This window comes from Acinonyx jubatus, chromosome B2, assembly GCF_027475565.1.
Source record: "Acinonyx jubatus isolate Ajub_Pintada_27869175 chromosome B2, VMU_Ajub_asm_v1.0, whole genome shotgun sequence".
Classification (NCBI taxonomy): Eukaryota; Metazoa; Chordata; class Mammalia; order Carnivora; family Felidae; genus Acinonyx; species Acinonyx jubatus.
The window spans coordinates 12,189,877-12,207,664 of NC_069385.1; the positions used below are offsets into that span (position 1 = coordinate 12,189,877).

Consider the following 17,788-nt stretch of genomic DNA (forward strand, 5'->3'; position numbering starts at 1 on the left):
AAGGAGGGAAAATTGAAGTTATGGACACAAGGGGTAAAGTCCGAAGGACAGATGGGTTTTATTCACAACCGGTATCAATCAGTCAAATAATGTGCACCCATGATTTGGGATCCATTTGGATCCATTGGATCCAGTCACCTCGTGGAAGGGACTTTGAGCTGAAAACTAGAAGAGTGGCAGTCAGAGACTATAGCTGTTGTAGCTGGTATTTGCAGCCTCAAATAACACCTCCACTGGCTGGGAGGGTGGGTGGAGAGGCATGTGGGACTCAAACCAGCCTCAAAAGCAACAAGAGATGGATGTACTGATCTTCAGCTGGCTTACAGGAGGTCACCGTGCTTGACGAGCCCTCTAAGGTAGATTCTGCCGTTATTTGGCTTTCTCTCCATGGCCAAAAGAACTCCTAAAATATTGCAATGGGAAAACTACATCTTAGCTTTAAATGATCCACAAGGCATCTTCGAGACAATTATCCTATCAAATGGCATTCTTCCACTGGGAAAACTACTTTGTAAGTATCGACTTTTAAACTTCGACATCAAAGGTACTCTCTTCCAAACGTTATGCTGTCAGTGGGGTAGGGCAGACTAGCACCAGACGACTGATCCTGTCTTTACATGTGCCAGAAACAGCTTAATGGCGCCCATCTTCCTGAATAACATTTTTTTCTTTATCGGTTCAAGTTAATCAGCCAGGCAATCATCAAATGCCCCCAGCTCTGAAGACCAATCAAAACAGAAGCATTCACACACATAGGGGAAGTTGTCATCGGTGGTGTGGGAAATTCCTCTGTGCATCTGTCTTAAAAGCAACATGGTCTTGGGCGCTTGGGTGGCTCAGGCGGTTAAGCATCCGACTCTTGGTTTCGGCTCAGGTCATGATCTCATGGTTCGTGGGTTTGAGCCCCGCATCGGGCTTCATGCTGATGATGCAGAGCCTGCTTGGGATCTTCTCTTTCCCTTTCTCTGCCCCTCCCCTGCTCGTACTCACTCGCTCGCCCTCTTTCTCTCTCTCTCTCTCTTTCTCTCTCTCTCTCTCTCTCCCTCTCTCTCAAAATAAATAAACTTAAAAGAAAAAAGGCAACATGGGACAGACATAATGGGCTTGCAGCTCAGCTGTGAGATGTACTAAGTAGGAGATCTTAGCATAGTTGCTGAGTCTCTGCCTCACCACACCCTCCTCCTCCGTGAAATGCATCTTATCAGACCTTCCACAGAGGTCTCTGTGTGGATTATGTATCACAAAGCATGAAATGCCTGGCACCCGGGAGGCCCTCTGGAAATATCCATTCCCTACGCTTCTAGAGAGTGATTAAACCCTCCTTGATAGCACTTCCGGGCTCCAGCCTCTAGCATTGAGCATCCTAAGGAGAGAGCTTAGGAGATGGGTTTTGGCAATTCCTTTATCCCATAAACGACAAAGATGGAAAGAGAGGCGTAGTAGAGATGTAACAAAACAGCCAGTGGCCTGGGATATCCCAGGCTCCAGACCTGTCTCTCTGTTAACCAGCGATATGCCTTTAGACTAGTCCTTAACCTCCCCATCTCTGTTTGCTCCTTCGTAAAATGAGAATATCGCTCGAAATTATCCCTAAGATTTCCCTTGGTCCCCAAGTATTATGATTCTAACAAACTTTGATTCACCGTATGGGGCTCTGCAAACCATCTCTGAAAAAGATCACTCAGTCTCTCTGTGTGTGCGTGTCCAGTGTGTTGGACGATGGTTACCATCATGACGGTGGACGCGTTTGTCCCAGTTTGTCAGTTTCTTGTTTGTTGCTTATTGAATGCTCAAGAGAAACCTCGTTATGGTACGAAGCAAACCTACCTCCTTTCTTTCATTTCCTATTTTTTTTAAATTTTGTGTTTAGTTGAGCTTCCTAATGGTCCTTTATCAACACGATGAGTCTTCAAAGTTGCAATAATGCAACTATTGACAGTTAGGCAGAATGATAACAAATTGCCAATGAGAAATGAACAGCAAACCATTTCATCCCAGCAGAGAGACACCACCGAAACTGTTGAATGACATTGGCAAAAGTGCAATGCTTTCCCCAGCCTCCAGTTCATATCTGATGGTTTTATTTTTTTAAAAATACCAAACCTTTATTTGATCCTCCTGTTCTTTTCTGAACTCTGATCAAATAGTCCCGCAGTTTGGCACACTACCTTCTAAGGTACTAGGAGCTGAAAAGTAAACTTTCCAGCTTGTCTAAATGGATCGTGGAAACAGAATATTTCAGTAGGTGTTCATTCGCTTCCTTATCTGCTCCCAGAAAATTCATGGCTGTTACAAGAAATATTTATTTATAGGAAGCTTGTTTTATGTTACTTTGCCCCCCACCCCGTCTATTAAATCAAATGGATGTAATTCATCGCGTGACTCCCCAGAACCCACCCCTACAGCACGCCAGGGATCAGTGAGCACGCAGCTTGAGAGAGCAGCAGGGAGATGGTTTAGAACTGCTCTCCTCATCACAAATATGTGGCTTCAATATTTAGTTGTTGTGGCAGAAAAACGGCAACAAATACATGAACTGTAAACCATCTGCCTTGAAATATGTTCAAATATGAATGTTCATCTTGAAAAATTAAATCTATGGAATTCTGGCATCCACTTTGACTTTTGAGAGAGGAACAGCTTGAATATGCAAAGAACGGATTTCTAGACTAGCCTTCTTAAACTTTAAATTTTCGTGAACTCCGAAGTTAAATGATTCACTGCCTAGACAGGAAAACTGCCTTCTCGCTTTTCAACTTTAAGGGAAAATCCTGACTGCTTGAAAATCCGGGGACTGTATCTGTAGAGGGATTTGTACAGAATTCTCTTATGTGTTAAAAAACGGAGGAATGAATGTGCTTCCGTGTTTATTTAACATCTACTAAGTTCCAATATATGGTAGACACAATATAAAACGTGTAAAACGCATGATAACTCTGGCTTTCACCAGATTCCTAAAACACAAAGTTTAAACCGGCAAAACTGGACATTTTGTTGCCACTTAGTCTGGGGTAAGAAACGAAATATTCATTCTGCTGTCTTTTGAACCGTTATCCAAAGGTGACGCAGGAGACTTATTAAACTCATCTTTTAGGAGACACAGAAACTTAAACTTGTTTGCTTCCCTCTCATCTTCACACCATGTAAGTTCGAACTTGATCCACCTTTAGAGAGAATTCTGTCTAGACTAAATCCTCATCTAGGTCTTTGTGCTTCAGTGGGTCCCAGGTGTGCAGTCCCAACCACTCGAGGATGCGCTCACATTTCATGGTTCTTTGCGTATTGTACGTGCACCTGCAGCCTCCCTACTACATTGGAAGCTTCTCAATAATGGAATCCAGACCTCTTCTGCCCACTGCGTCCAGCACCAAGTGATACATGCGCTGGTTTCAGTAACTATTCATTTGAAATTATGAAAGTTGTGTATAAATTAAGGCTCAGTCGGTTGAGCTTCCGACTTCAGCTCAGGTCATGATCTCACGGTCCATGAGTTCGAGCCCCAGGTCGGGCTCTGTGCTGACAGCTCAGAGCCTGGAGCCTGCTTCAGATTCTGTGTCTCCCTCTCTCTCTGACCCTCCCCCGTTCATGCTCTGTCTCTGTCTCAAAAATAAATTAAAAAAAATTTTTTTTTAATTTTTTTAAAAATGAAAGAATTATGCCATCAGTAGGGGAAGAAACCTCGAACTGGATAAGGTTAACTACATTTGTGACCCGGCATCATTTTAAATTGATGTTAAGAGCGCACAATGTTTCCTGAAATAAAAATATGATATATTTAATGCAGCAAAAGGTAGGGTATTGATGATACATTTAATTAAAATTCATTTTATGATCAGATATATTTATTGTTTATTTTTTAATGTTAATTTTCTTTTGTGAGGGAGGGGCAGAGAGAGAGGGAGACAGAGGTTAAAGTGAGCTCTCCACTTTCAGCGGGGCTCAAACCCACAAACTGTGAGATCATGACTTGAGCCGAAGTCAGACACTTAACCAACTGAGCCACCCAGGCTCCCCAATATCAGATATATTTTAATGTATGGGCTTGGTTTTTCTTTTATTCTGCTTTCCCTTTAAAAAATGGAATTTATATAACATGTAATTTGTCTAATATAATTACATAATTATCACAACAAATGCTCCTCAAAATAACCATGTAAGGATTTGAGATGATATGTGTTTATGTCTTATTTTTTTATTTTTTTCATCTTTTTAAATTAATACTTACATGTTTACATTGCTTTGGGGAAAAGGCAAAAATATGTTTAGCACTTAGAAGAGGAAAATTTGGCAATGCTATTTTTATACTGTCAAGTACTCTGCTATATCTACCGGGAGCTTAGATTTTAGTAGGCAAAAAAGTAGCAAAAGTTACGATCATCAGTCTTGCCCTGGAAGATCAAAGTGTTTCTTTGTTGGGTTAACTGTTCAACTAAGAAACCAATAAGGACCAAAATATAGTAGAGCAAACCCTGTCCTGGAATGTCATCTAGACAGAGTGGAATTTGTGTTCAGACACACAAGCGATTAACCTACCTTTATAAATATATTTGTCCTGTTTCCCTCCTACTTTTACCATTAAAAATAGTTTGTTATCGGTGATCTTCACAAAGGAAAAAACCCACATCATCTTTTGTGATAAACTGGAAAAGCCAGTGAGCATGTTCATTTAATTAGAAAGACTGTAATCTGCTTTGGAAACAAACAATGCAAATTTCATTTTGTTTGTTTTGAGGAAATTCTCAGATGAAATGGGCACTTCTGATTAGCAATGAAAACAACTAGGTGAAACTAATTCTGAGCATTTATATCATTTTAGTGGATTTTTTACAATTTTCTGTCTCTTTATATGCAATCCCATTAACGTGGCCCTGATTCTAGGGAAATGATTCAGATAGCCTTGATTTAAATTGTAATCTGTACTTCACTGAAGTAAAAACGGAGGCAGTTTGGGGATGATAGGCATCCCCAAACTTTCCCCAGGTAAACTTAAACTAATGAGAGGAACCACATCTTATGTATCCAAACATAAAGCTTCCAAGAAGGAGCCCAGAGGCTGAATGGAATTGGATGTAGGCGTGTGGTATGAGATAGCTTGAGTCTTATGAGATCTGATTCCAATATTGTAAACCAACCAGTGGTATCATCCGATTATTCTTAAATGTGAAAATAGAAAGGTTGAAATGAAAAGATACGTACATCCATTGCACAAAAGTGTTGAGCTCTGAATGAATTTGAATATAATTTGAGGTTCACATATTTTTCATATGAGTAAACTAAATATCAGTGCAAGTTCTACAAAAATAAAATGTCTGAAGAAAAACGCTGAAGTAAAGTCATGAGTTATACTCTTATAATGCAACCATGAACCATTTTTGTGGGCTCTAAATGAATAATAGCTATACACTTGAACACAACGTGCCTTTACATATTCAAATGAGGAATAAAACACATAGCATTTTAGAAATAAGGAAGGAGCATGACAAGATGTGTTTTTAAACCTAAGCCTTTACATTTTATTTTTACTGTAGCATTAGCGATAGTCTAAGCAATTAACAAAAAAAAAAAATGAGACTACGCATTATTATTCAACAATACATGCCTCTCATTTGTAACGCTGTGTGAAGAGTACAGAAGGCTGGAAAGTTCCAGCCTTCGTCACACTTAGTGAATCTAAAATAGACGAGATAGTATAAAATTCTAGATGTATTCTCTCTGAATTAATTTTTATAACCCAACTGAATAAGGCCTCTAAGATATGTAAATCCTAAACACTTCAGAAATAACAAATCATTTCATCATGGAAGATTATTGGCTTAAAGAAATGAACTTGAAGACTTTACATCTTTATACTGCTCACTATTAAACAGGCTCCTGAAAATTTTTTCACTCAGTGCACTCTAACCTCAGGTTAATGCTGCCAAAATACCTGTGTTTTTATCCATTTCTAGAGGGGGAAATTCCTCAAGAATGAGGTCTTTTTCTAAAGAGCAGCAACGTTGCTAGATTTTTACTGGTAAATCTAACACTTCTCCTAAACAAGGCAACATCTCCCATGAGTGTGAGTGTGTGTGTTTGTGAGTGTGGGTGTCTAAGTGTTGGTTAGGGGAAGTGGGGGTGAGGATCAGCTCTATGAGGTAGATATGATCATGAGCCTGAGCAAACAAACAGAGAAACAGGCTCAAAAGACGTACCGTAGTCAGGGCTGGATGACAAATAGAAAATGCAACCATTCGTCAAAACGCTTAACCTGCAATACCAAGTTCAAGATGTCTAGAAATACAGGTGTTTGAAAATGTACGTGGGATTTGTTCCAATCTAGTATGGTAAGCTGGCAGACATGGAGACACCTGCCTTGAAATAAGACTTTCATCTTATACATTGCTTCTATATCTTGGCTATTGTAAATAATGTTGCAGTAATCATAGGGGTGCATATATCCTTTTGAATTAGTGTTTTCATTTCCTTGGGGTAAATGCCCAGCAGTAGAATTACTGGATCGTATGGGTCATTTTGATTTTCTAGAACTCATTATCATTATGTTGAAATAGACAACATACATAATCACATATAATAACTTGTTATTTGTAATTAATAAATTAAACTAATTCCTAGAACTTAAATGTGCCCAATTCATAGGGATGAATTTAATATCTGTATTTAAGTATGCTTGATGACCATATATTAGTATTTAATATATATTAGTATTTAATTTTTAAAAAGCACCGTATAAGGGAATGGCTAATAATAAAGTTGCTCAAGTCAGAGAGAACCAAATTCAAGTCCCAATGGTTCCTACTGCAAGAAACTTCACTGGGCCAGTTTCCACATTTGTGTAATGGAGCTTTTAATAAGTACCCCATAGAGTTCATGTATGATTTAATTGGGCAATACTGGGATAGTTCTTAACTTAGTGCCTGGGTTATTTATTTAGGATTTACGGGGAGGAGGAGGAAGACGGGGAGGAGGAGGAGGACGGGGAGGAGGAGGAGAAGGAGGAAAAGGAGGAGGAGGAGGAGGAGGAGGAGGGGGAGGAGGAGGACTTAGGTCAATGAATACCAAACTATTGTTTCCAACAGGCCTATTTTTTTTTTAATTCTTGTGGCACCCCTAAACAGATTAACCACAGAAAGACACAGAATCTTAGGCAATTGTCTCCTCCTATGTTCATCTTAATTGTCTGAAATTTTTTAATGAAATACTTGGGCCAGGACTAACCAGAAAATTGCTTCCATTGGAACAACTTTGTCTACCAAAGTAGTCATAGTTATTGTATTTAACTATGTATTTACCACAAAACCGTGGTATGGCCAGGTTCATGCACAGCCCCACCTGGAATCACTATGTATAAAAGGACGTTCTCATCTATCTCATGGGTGGGCCCAGGGGGATTTATTCCATCAGCCCCACAAATGTCATCCAGTTCACTCTTCACAATCACACCCAAAGATCTTTTCTCTTTTCTTCTCCATCTTCTGAAAAACTCTTTAATTTGTATTTGTTTCCCACCATTCTCTATCTTCTATAAATGAATTCTTTTTCAGGGGACGGGGGGAAGATGCAAAGTAGGGAAAACAAAATAAAGTTCAAGTGAAGTGTTTTGCTGTATCCAACCCTTGGCAATGAGGTTATTTCTCAAATTTACATAAACTCATTATCGTATTGGCTGCAATCATGTAGAAAATGAATGGGGTATAAAGTACATGAGGATAATTTCATAAAACGAGCTTTCTTTTCTTATGAAATCTTTGAGGAAGAGAATCATTAGACAGAGACTTGCCTTGTATTCACCCAGGTCAGGAGGCATGTCAGCCTGATGATGTGCCTTTGGCAAGAAGTCCTTAATTAGAAATTCCTCGAGAGCAGCTCCCACTAGGTGCTTCCTAAGACAAAAAGACAAAATAGTCTACCAGGGAAGCCCTTACTCGGGATACAACATCCAGGCTCAGGTGAATGAAAGAAATAATTTGCTGACAGCAAAAGAGCAAAGCTGTCGTGATGGCGTTCTGGATTTTGAATGAAAGTCTCTCCATCCTATTAGGAGTAAGTATCATTTTTGTTATTCAAGTTAAAATATATATATTAACTAGTCTTTGATTTTTAAGATAATTGTATAGGAATGCTAAATAGCTTGAAGTATTACTTTGGTAAAAGACTAAACCTTGTTAGAAAACATTCAGTAGATATATTTAATTTACCCTTACAGAATCATGTAAAGTTGTTTTTCGATTGAGTTCATTTTTAATTATTTTTGAAGTCAAGTAGTTAGTTTTTGCATAATGTATGAACCGTTTCTTAAATCAAATGAAGTCTTTGAATTAGACTATGAAATTGGAATTTTTCTGGAGTATTTTCTGAGTTGTTTTTAAAGATTTCCTCCTTTCGCCATCATTGACTTAAAACATTAGAGCAATGTTGATTAGGAAGGCTTTGTAATTTTCATTAAATGCCTTAAATATACCCATATGTGTTTAGAATTTTTTTTATAAAGTTAACAATTTATTACTATTGTAATCAACTGTTAAAACGAATATATGGGAAATAAGTATAGAGTAAGTCTGATTAATATTGAGAAGCTCTTCATTTCACCCTTTAAAAGAAGAACCCCAAGTGATTTTGAACGGAAGAAAAGATTGAAGATAGTATTGATTGGTCTCTTTTCATTCAACACTAGCTCTCGTGGCTGGGAGTGAATTTATATCTGTTTATCGACACATTCTCTTGGTATGAAGAGGAAGAGTCTTTCCTTTACACACGAGTTATTCTGGGTGTAAGTAGAGCTGGGGACTACACATTATCGTTTCGGAAAACATTCCATCTTCCCCAGCGTCCTTACTCTCACTGCATCTCTCTTGTGTCTTTCTATGTGGACAGTCAACACTGGCCTGGGCGCGAGCATCTGCAGTGTGCCTCAATTTTAACTGCATGCTAATTCTCTTACCGATCAGTCGAAACCTTATTTCATTCATGAGAGGGACAAGTACTGTAAGTACTAAACTACTTAAAATAATTCCAGTTGTTGTGATTTACCGGTGTAAGTGCCATGAAAGACAAAGACGTACTTTACTGTGAAAGTCCTGATAATTCACGTGGGGACTGAAGTTTGTTTCTTCGTAAGAGAGGACCCAATGACAAAAACCAAAGCTCAGAAGTCTGTACATTTGATGTGACTTTCGTTCTTGCCATTCACTCCCTGCTTGACATTGGAGTCTTTGCTCAGCCTTTCTCCGATACATTTGCTCTGTCAGAAAAAGATGGCTGATAAAATTGACCTGTCTCACTAAGATGGATGTATTATAACAGTTTGAACTACCACCATTTCTAATTGAAAGGAACCAAATGAGCAGTGGAGTCAAATGCCACTAAGGACACATCTCTCTGAGCTCTCGGCCCAGGAATACACAATCATAGTACACAGAATTTCGTAGGTAGGTTTAATGGGACTTAAATCTAGTACTTAAATCATAGTACACAGAATTTCGTATGTAGATTTAATAATTTCCTAATGATATTAGCTTCACTGTTTTGGATACTGTGTTTCCTGCTAAACAGTGTAATGCGCTGTACAGAAAAATGAGAATTTCAATAACTCTGACTAGATGAAATGATTATACAATCATCATCATAATTTTATGAATATTTAGATATAGATGAACGTAATGCCTTTCTTTGTGTCATAAGGAATACTTTATAGACTACTTAAACCACATCTATGAGGATGTTGGTTTCCATCTTCGTTTTGTAAACTAGTGGCCGCATGCATATTAGCAGGTTTATTCTAGAATTTTGACTTATAGCCAGGGAACTATACTTACTTACTCACTTTACTGAGTTGAAATTTCAGCAAAGCCAGTAATAACCATCTGGTTTGTCCCTTGGGCTGATTAATGGCCGCTACCTTCTGTACCCCATAGCCCCACCTTCAGGAATTTAGAGGCAGAGCCTGAGTCCTGCTCTCTTACCACTCAGGATGCTGTCATCGCTATGATTTTTCCTTAAAATGAGACTTTTACTTTATGTCCCTCTAGTGCTGCAGAGGACCGTGGAGGAGGCAATTAGACAAAAACCTCAAATTCCACAAACTGGTCGCCTATGGGATAGCCATTAACGCAAGTAAGTGTTTCTTATTCTTCTTTGCCCAGTGGATGTTACCAAACCCAATGCTTAACTTGATAGCTTTGTTTTAATTTCCCCCTCCGCCAAAGGCTCACCCTTAAATAAATCTTTGCATTCCATTTGACCAATAAAACTTACATAAAAGGATTTTTTGATTTCTAATTTATACTCACACAATTTTCCCTACCAAGCCTTCGATTTGGCAAGGAAAAGTTTATGAAACTTCATTTTCATTTGTAAAGAATTAAGCTTGTCGATAATACAACAATAAGTACCTGCTTGCAAAATGAATACTGTGCTATTCAATATAATCCACACTGGAAAGAAAACTGACCTGTACTCAAAAACTCATTCACAGTCATAGCAAAATGACTGTCAAATGGTATCATAGGCAGTAAAAGCAAAGAGAAAAGCAAGATCAAGTGAATCAGGTTCTGAATAGCATCGAGCTAGTGGATATAAAGGGACCTTGAAAAGATATGAAGCTTCACAGCATATAAAGTGTTATTGTTATTGCTTGAATAAGAAAACAAGAGAATTCAAGAGAAAGGCAATACAAATTAGCATCCAAGGCCAGGGTTAAACCCTGGTGAGGAAGAAAAGAAGCCGAGCGATAACCGACTCGTTTGTGGTTTTGTTGGACGACAAACACACTGAAATAAAAGGCTATCTGCACAATTAAGAGTTATGGTTCAGGACTGTTTCTCTCAAACTAATTTAACTATAAAATGTTTTCCTCATTTGTTTTCATCCTCTCATGCATAAAAAATAGCAGAGTAAAAAGAACACTCAACACAAACGTGGATTTAATTAAGCAACAAGACATGACAGACAGTGCCCGAGTGCCAATTAACACAACTTCGGGTGTGCGGAGAAGTTGTGGGGAGATCTCCCCATCGATTGTCTTTGGTGCCAGATTAAACCAACCCGGGAAACATCTGCGAAAGGTCTTTGTGGTTTGTTAAGAAATAAGGGTAAAAAGACACTGTGTCCTAGAGAGAAACCAGGCAAGGGAAGGAGAGCAAAAAAACAAGTTAATGCGTCTTTATGTCCCAAGGCTACCATAGGGCTGAGTCCAGAGAGGGGTCAAAAACCCCCGACAAATGAGTTGATGCATTAAGGAATGAAGACTCAGGGAAGCAGATTTCAGCTCAGACATGGAAGTCTTTTCCGGACCTTCCAAATCATCTAAAATTAGAATGAGCGTCCCTGAGAATACAGAGTTCCCTGTCATGGGTGGTGTCAGAGTGGAGTCCAGATTGCTCCTTGCAAGGCTCTTCAGAGAAAGAATTCAAGGAATCTCAAGGCTTCCTTTAAAATTGGGAAGGCTTCCTTTAAAATATTCCTAAGAATATTGGGGTGGTGCCTGGGTGGCTCAGTCAGTTAAGCACTTGAGTCTTGATTTCAGCTCAGGTCATGATCTTATGCTTTGTGAGTTCAAGCCCCGCATCAGGCTGTGTGCTGACAGCGTAGAGCCTGCTTGGGATTCTCTCTTTCCCTCTCCCTTTGCTCCTCCCCTGCTTGCTCTCTCTCTTTCTCAAAATAAATGAATAAACTTAAATATATACATATAATCTTAAGAATATTTAATCCCTGCATTAAAAGAGGAGATAAAACACAGTAAAATGGCGGGAAGAATATTATCACTACGCAATAGGTTTAAGGCAGAACTGGACTCTAAGAGAAAGAGAGAAGGAACCACAAAACCTACAGCATCAAAACACATCAGAAAAGGAAGCAAAAAATAAAAGAAAATATGTTATGCAATAGTTCTCGCCTTAAACCTTTGGGTATGTATATTTCTTTCCATGTAATCAGGTATCAGTAGAATAGATGCATCAGTGATGTATGTCGAATATCTCCCGTGTTCAAGATACACTAAGAGAAGCTGTAACCTGAAACGAGTGTAGTCAGTACTGTTTTCAGAATGGAGTATAATTTATTGTTTTTAATTTTTTAATGTTTATTTATTTGTGGGAGAGACAGAGTGTGAGCAGGGGAGGGGCAGAGAGAGAGAGGGAGACACAGAATGTGAAGCAGGCTCCAGGCTCCGAGCTGTCAGCCCAGAGCCCGATGCGGGGCGCGAACTCACAAACCGTGAGATCATGACCTGAGCCGCGGTCAGACGCTTAACCGACTGAGCCACCCAGGGGCCCCAAGAATGGAGTGTAATTTAGCAGGGGCAGCAGTTGACTGGAATCAGATGACCACATTATTTCATACCCCTGCTGCTGACTGGTCCTGTGATCTAAGTTTTTGTGTGCCTTTTCCTCGCTGGAATTAAAAGAACAATAACACAATCGATCCATCAGGAGATGTGCAGACTGGTTGCCAGGTAGGCCCTCTTGGAAACCTACCCACTACAAGGTCATTCACTGGCCACTCTTGCACAGAGAGTCAAACCCAAGGGTAGGATGGTCTGCATGCTCCCTTCAGTGAGCACTGCCTCCTCCTCCTCTCTCCTTTCTCTCCACACCCCCCTCGCTTCTTCCCATTGGCAATACACAGCCACTGGGTCCCTGAGTGGTGGGTGCCTTTGTCCCTGTTAAATGCTCTTCCTTTCCTCCCTCAATGGCGAAGACGTTGCCATATCCGGGCCTCCTCGCCCGGCCTGCCTCCCTCTGGGCCACCTTTCCTGCAGACCTCAGTGATGCCTCCCTGCCACCTAGGAACATTTCTCAGACTCCGACGGCCTGGGGGGCTGAGATGTGTCTTCTGCGTCTCGGCTTTCCCGGCCCCTGGCACGTAATAGGTCCCCACCAAGTTGGGTCAGACCCGAGGATGAGTTGGAGTCGGCCAGCAGGCAAAAGGGAGGAGGGGGATTTGTGAGAAAGGTACAAGCCGCGACAGTGCAGAGGCTCAAGGACCCAGCAGCAGCTGGGGTGGAGGAAGCACAGCGTGTGGGCAGGGAAGAGATTCAAAATGATGCCAGTGGGCTCGTCCCAGATAAATTCACATTCTGCCGCAACCAGAAGAATCGGGACTCTCTTTCTCCCTCCTTCCCTCACAAATCCGTGGAGAGAAGGAAGTATCCCCTCGGGCCCTCTTCTGCTTGAACCCCCACTGCCTTGCGGGGCTCCCCAGCCTCCCGGGACTCCTCCCCGGCAGGGTCAGACTGCTTCTGAGAGCCAAGGGCTCGTCCCCCACCGCCATGGCAACCAGCAGCGCGGGGCTGTCTCCATCCCCCGCAAAGGCAGGAGGGTGGGGAGAAAGCTCTCTGCTTCTCCCAAACCCTGACATAGCAATTATTACATTTCACACTAAGAAATGCGGCTGGCAACTGCGCTTTTAGAAGGAAAAAAAAAAAAACATGCTAAGCCCTGGTTTCGTAGATATCCCTGTGCTTTTCACATTTTGTCCTTCTGCTGTATTCACTTGGGAACAGCTGAAAATGTCCCCGTGCTTATTTTATTAGCATCGCCCGTTATGCTGCTTTTCAAATAGCCGACTGGCTTAATAGAGGTGTGTAACCTTGGAAGAAGTGCATCCACATCGAAGTTTGCATGCCAGCCCCTAATTTCTCACCCGTTCTTCTGTAAGCTGAACTGCAGGCTTTAACTGGTCAAATCATTAAAGGATGTAATTAGAGGCTGGTGGAAGGAGGCTGGGGAGGAGGAGGGGAGAGGCAAACTATCTATAATCAAGGGCATCACGGAAAACGCGGTGACAGGAACCCTTCTTTTGGCTTCCTGCCTTCCCGCTCGCCTGCCTATGATAAGAGCTGCAGGAGCAATTCTACAACCGCTAATAAATCATTTGCAGGGACCTGTAACCCCAGTGGTATAAAAATCCCAGTATCACAGCCTCTTCGTTCTTATTAACGTGGATCTTTTTGGACTCTGCGGTCCACAGCAGACCTTGGAGATCCTTCCAGCTGAACAGTAGTACTGTGAGCCTGAGCTTCCTTCAAAGGGGGGGTGTAAATACTGACCCAGGCGGCATACATCCAGTAGGCGCCAGGGGTGTGCAATTACCCACGGACGGCTCCTGATGAGCTGCTAAAATTAGTTTACAAACCTCAATAAACATAAGAGGTGCCAGAGGGAGAGGGGGACAGAGGATCCGTAGTGGGCTCCACCCTGACAGCAGAAAGCCCGACGCGGGGCTCGAACTCACGAACTGTGAGATCGTGACCTGCGCTGAAGTCGGAAGCTTAACTGACTGAGCCACCCAGGTGCCCCCTGTCTAACATGATTTAAATGAGGAGCATGCACGGGGTGCCGGAACCTATGTAGTCCTGCAGAAATCAGTCCACAAGCTTGAAAGTTTGGGGGGCCAAGGCTCTGGCTGGTAAAGCACAGCCAGGATTTGTCCCTGGGTCCTTATTTCCGAAGGCTGCTTAATTAGGAGGTGACTAACTCCAAAATGACTGTTATCACTGACAGGCAGGCAGAAAGGTAGCAAGAACTGACCGCCCTTCCAAGATTCTCCCTCAATTATGCTTCCTTTGATCTCCCAAAAAATGAAAAGAAGGAAAGAAAGAAGGAAAAGAAACTTTCTCAGGGCAACTGGCTCTAATTGTAGCCTTTATGATTTTTTTTTGTTGTTGTTCATTCTTCAATGAAAGCTCCTTATTTGAACTCAGAAGTCCACACACCAATTAAATGTGCATTTTGTGGCTTGTCCAAGACCACTGCTCTCTTCTAACTGTAGAAGTACTTTGGTGAGAAAATAGGATTGTGGAAAGACCCGGTGACAGCATCTGTTAGCCTGGCCTTTGGGCGGATTCTGGAAATGTGTATCTTAGGCTCTCCCATGAGCTCAGCAGAAAGTCCTCAGAGGGGCCAGGGCGAGCGCACCTGCATAACTGATGGTATCGAATGTGCCACAAAACTTAAAGAGCCCCTTTAAGCCAGTGTTGATTTTGAAAAATTATTAAAACATGCGTTTCGTGTTTGCATGGCTTTCACGTTGGACTACAGATCCCTTTGGGATGATAAATGGTCCCAGTCAACTTCAAAGGAGACGCGGGAGCCAGAGAGCTGGCGGGAAGCCGAGATATTGCCTGGTTTCAATCAATGCACCCATTTTACAGATAAGACAGCAGGCTGAAATAAATGAAGTAACTGAGAGGCAGCCTTCTCGTGTCCTTCTGGCTGTAGCAAATCTAGTTTGAGTAGCCAATCTAGTAACATGACAGGATTCTGATGAGTAAGAGAGGGGAAAATCGAACCATATCACTATTTGATCACATACTGGAAGCAACCAGCAGATGACATGACTACCCACATTAAAATAACTGAGGTGTGTAAAGGGAAGACTAGAAAATAGAACGTACAATGTCTGGAAAAAAAACACAGCAAAGTCAGTATCTCCTGGGTTACCTACCCAGCCCCAGCAGCCATGGAGTTGGTAAGTGGGATACCTTAAGTTCCCAGCCAAGATCACAATAAAATTAGGGTCAGACCTAAGAGGAAATAAAACGTTTGGACAAACCAAGTGGCACAGGTAGTTTTCCCTCTGAGAATTCCTGGGATAAATAAAATAAGATATTCTACTTTTTATCTTCTACGTGTAAAAAGAAAACGAAATGGAGGTAGTTAGAGCAAAGGAGCATTTAAGACATGAATTTTAAAGTACATGAAAACAAACAAAAAAAAAGCTAGAAAGAGTAGTTTTCAACATATTCCCTCAGGAGCTACCTCTTAAAAAGCATCTTGAGTCTTCTCATACTATTTCATTAGTTTCTTCAGCTCTGTTATGGGAGACCTGGCAATAAGAGTAAATAACTAGTTCAATATCTTTGCTTATTCAATAAGTGTACTTAAATTTAGTTTAACAGTGTCAAATTCTCATGTGGAAATCAATCTAATAGAAAATAGGTTGTGATCAACAACTTCTTACCCAGGAGAAGGATGTTATAGAATGCAGAATATCAAAGACACAGAAGCTATCCTGTGTGTCCCTTCTGACTGTCACATGCGGGTTATGGAATTGTAAGTGTTGTCACTTAATTTGGCTTGAAGCTCAGTATCTACTTGTGTAAAGTGGGGACAGCTCCTCTCTGGTGTGCTTTAGTCCACGGAAGAGAACTGAGGACAGCCAGGGGCAGAGGGTAAAGGGCAGAGAGGTAAAGGAGATTTTCCACCCACCTGCAAGAACTCCAAAGGTTGTGATTATTCTTATGAGCTAATTCACTCTAGATTAAAGACACCAAGTGAACCATTCAAAGAGCTTTAGCTAAGCCTGCAGGAGAAATTAGTTTTCAGTGAACAATAAAGTATAACAATTATGAATCGGTGAAAAGAAACAATATAACTTAAAGGTCAAAGATTGAGCTCTGGGGCACCTGGGTGGCTCAGTTGGTTGAGCATCTGACTCTTGATTTTGGCTCAGGTCATGATCCCAGGGTTGTGGGATCGAGCCCCGAGTCAGGCTCCACACTGAGTGTGCAGCCTCCTTACGATACTCCCTCTCTCCCTGTGCCCCTCTCCCTGCTCGCGGGCTCTGTTTAAAAAAAAAAAAAGGGGGGCGCTTGGGTGGCTCAGTCGGTTAAGCATCCGACTTCGGCTCAGGTCATGATCTCACGGCTCGTGAGTTCGAGCCCCGCGTGGGGCTCTGTGCTGACAGCTCAGAGCTTGGAGCCTGTTTCCGATTCTGTGTCTCCCTCTCTCTCTCTGACCCTCCCCTGTTCATGCTGTCTCTCCCTGTCTCAAAAATAAATCAACGTCAAAAAAATATATATAAAAAAAGAAAAAAATTTTAATGGGCCCCCGATTCAGGCAAACAGGGTTTTATCCCACCTTTGCCGTTAATGGTCTACAACTGCCTGAACTTCTTGAATACTGGTCTGTAAAAGGGCAATAAAACTGATACCTGGGGATTAAATGAGGTAATACGCATAAGCATTTATAATGGTGTTTGAAGTATATTAAGTATTCAATGTCTGCTAGCCATGAGAAGTATTACCTATTGCTTTTTTTAAACTTTAAGATAATTGCCAGAAAACAGCAATTAGGAATACTGCTGAACATGTTTGTGTTCAATTTAGCAACTAGTTTCCATTTCATCTTGAGCATATTGGAAGAGATGGTCACTAGACAAACTTTCTAGCTTCGTGGATGCTGAGACTAAACAAGGCAGCTCCTTCACAGACACATCACATATAGTGACAAATGGAACACAAGGGAAAAACACAATGCCTTTTGGGTGCCACTCTCACAAAACCCATAAGGAGAGAGTCAACATCATTGACTCAGAAATACGATCATGTGCTTTGCCTTCTTAGATGAACTTCAGCCAAAAGCATGTTCAAATTGAGTTCTGACGTGAAGGCTGCAGGAAAATGTTCACAAAACAGGTATTAGCACTACCCCATCTGCATCGGCAGACAACCTCCTGACCCTTTCTCTCTTTCTAGCTCATTATCACTCCGCAAATCCTTATTAAGTACATACTGGTGGTAAGCAACGTGCCCAGTGTTGATGTTTCGAGATGAATAAGCCTTGAGGCGTCAGGTCCGTGGGGCAACGTAGATGTAAATAAATATTCATAACAATAATTCCTGGGAAATGTTATAGTCAAGGTATCATTGGTGCCTGTGGACCTGACGAGCAATTTCATAGAAAACAACTTTTGGGTTGGGTCTTAAAGCATGAATACAACTTTGCAGCCCAGAAATGGCTCTGATTGAAGGAATTCAGGGGGCAGGGAGAAAAGCTAAATATCTGTTGGT

At 41.4% G+C, this 17,788-nt stretch overlaps 1 protein-coding gene across 1 annotated transcript in view; it reads left to right on the top strand.

Annotated features, from left to right (window-relative positions):
• Positions 1 to 7,854: 7,854 nt before the first annotated feature.
• The window catches only part of NOX3 (NADPH oxidase 3), a 62,079-nt gene continuing 52,145 nt past the window's right edge, over positions 7,855 to 17,788 (top strand). Inside the window, exons 1-4 of the mRNA XM_015084929.3 lie at positions 7,855 to 8,040; positions 8,672 to 8,767; positions 8,872 to 8,982; positions 10,026 to 10,110. Coding sequence (XP_014940415.1) covers positions 7,996 to 8,040; positions 8,672 to 8,767; positions 8,872 to 8,982; positions 10,026 to 10,110 — 337 coding nt within the window. The 5' untranslated portion in view covers positions 7,855 to 7,995. The remainder of the gene's footprint in view (positions 8,041 to 8,671; positions 8,768 to 8,871; positions 8,983 to 10,025; positions 10,111 to 17,788) is intronic.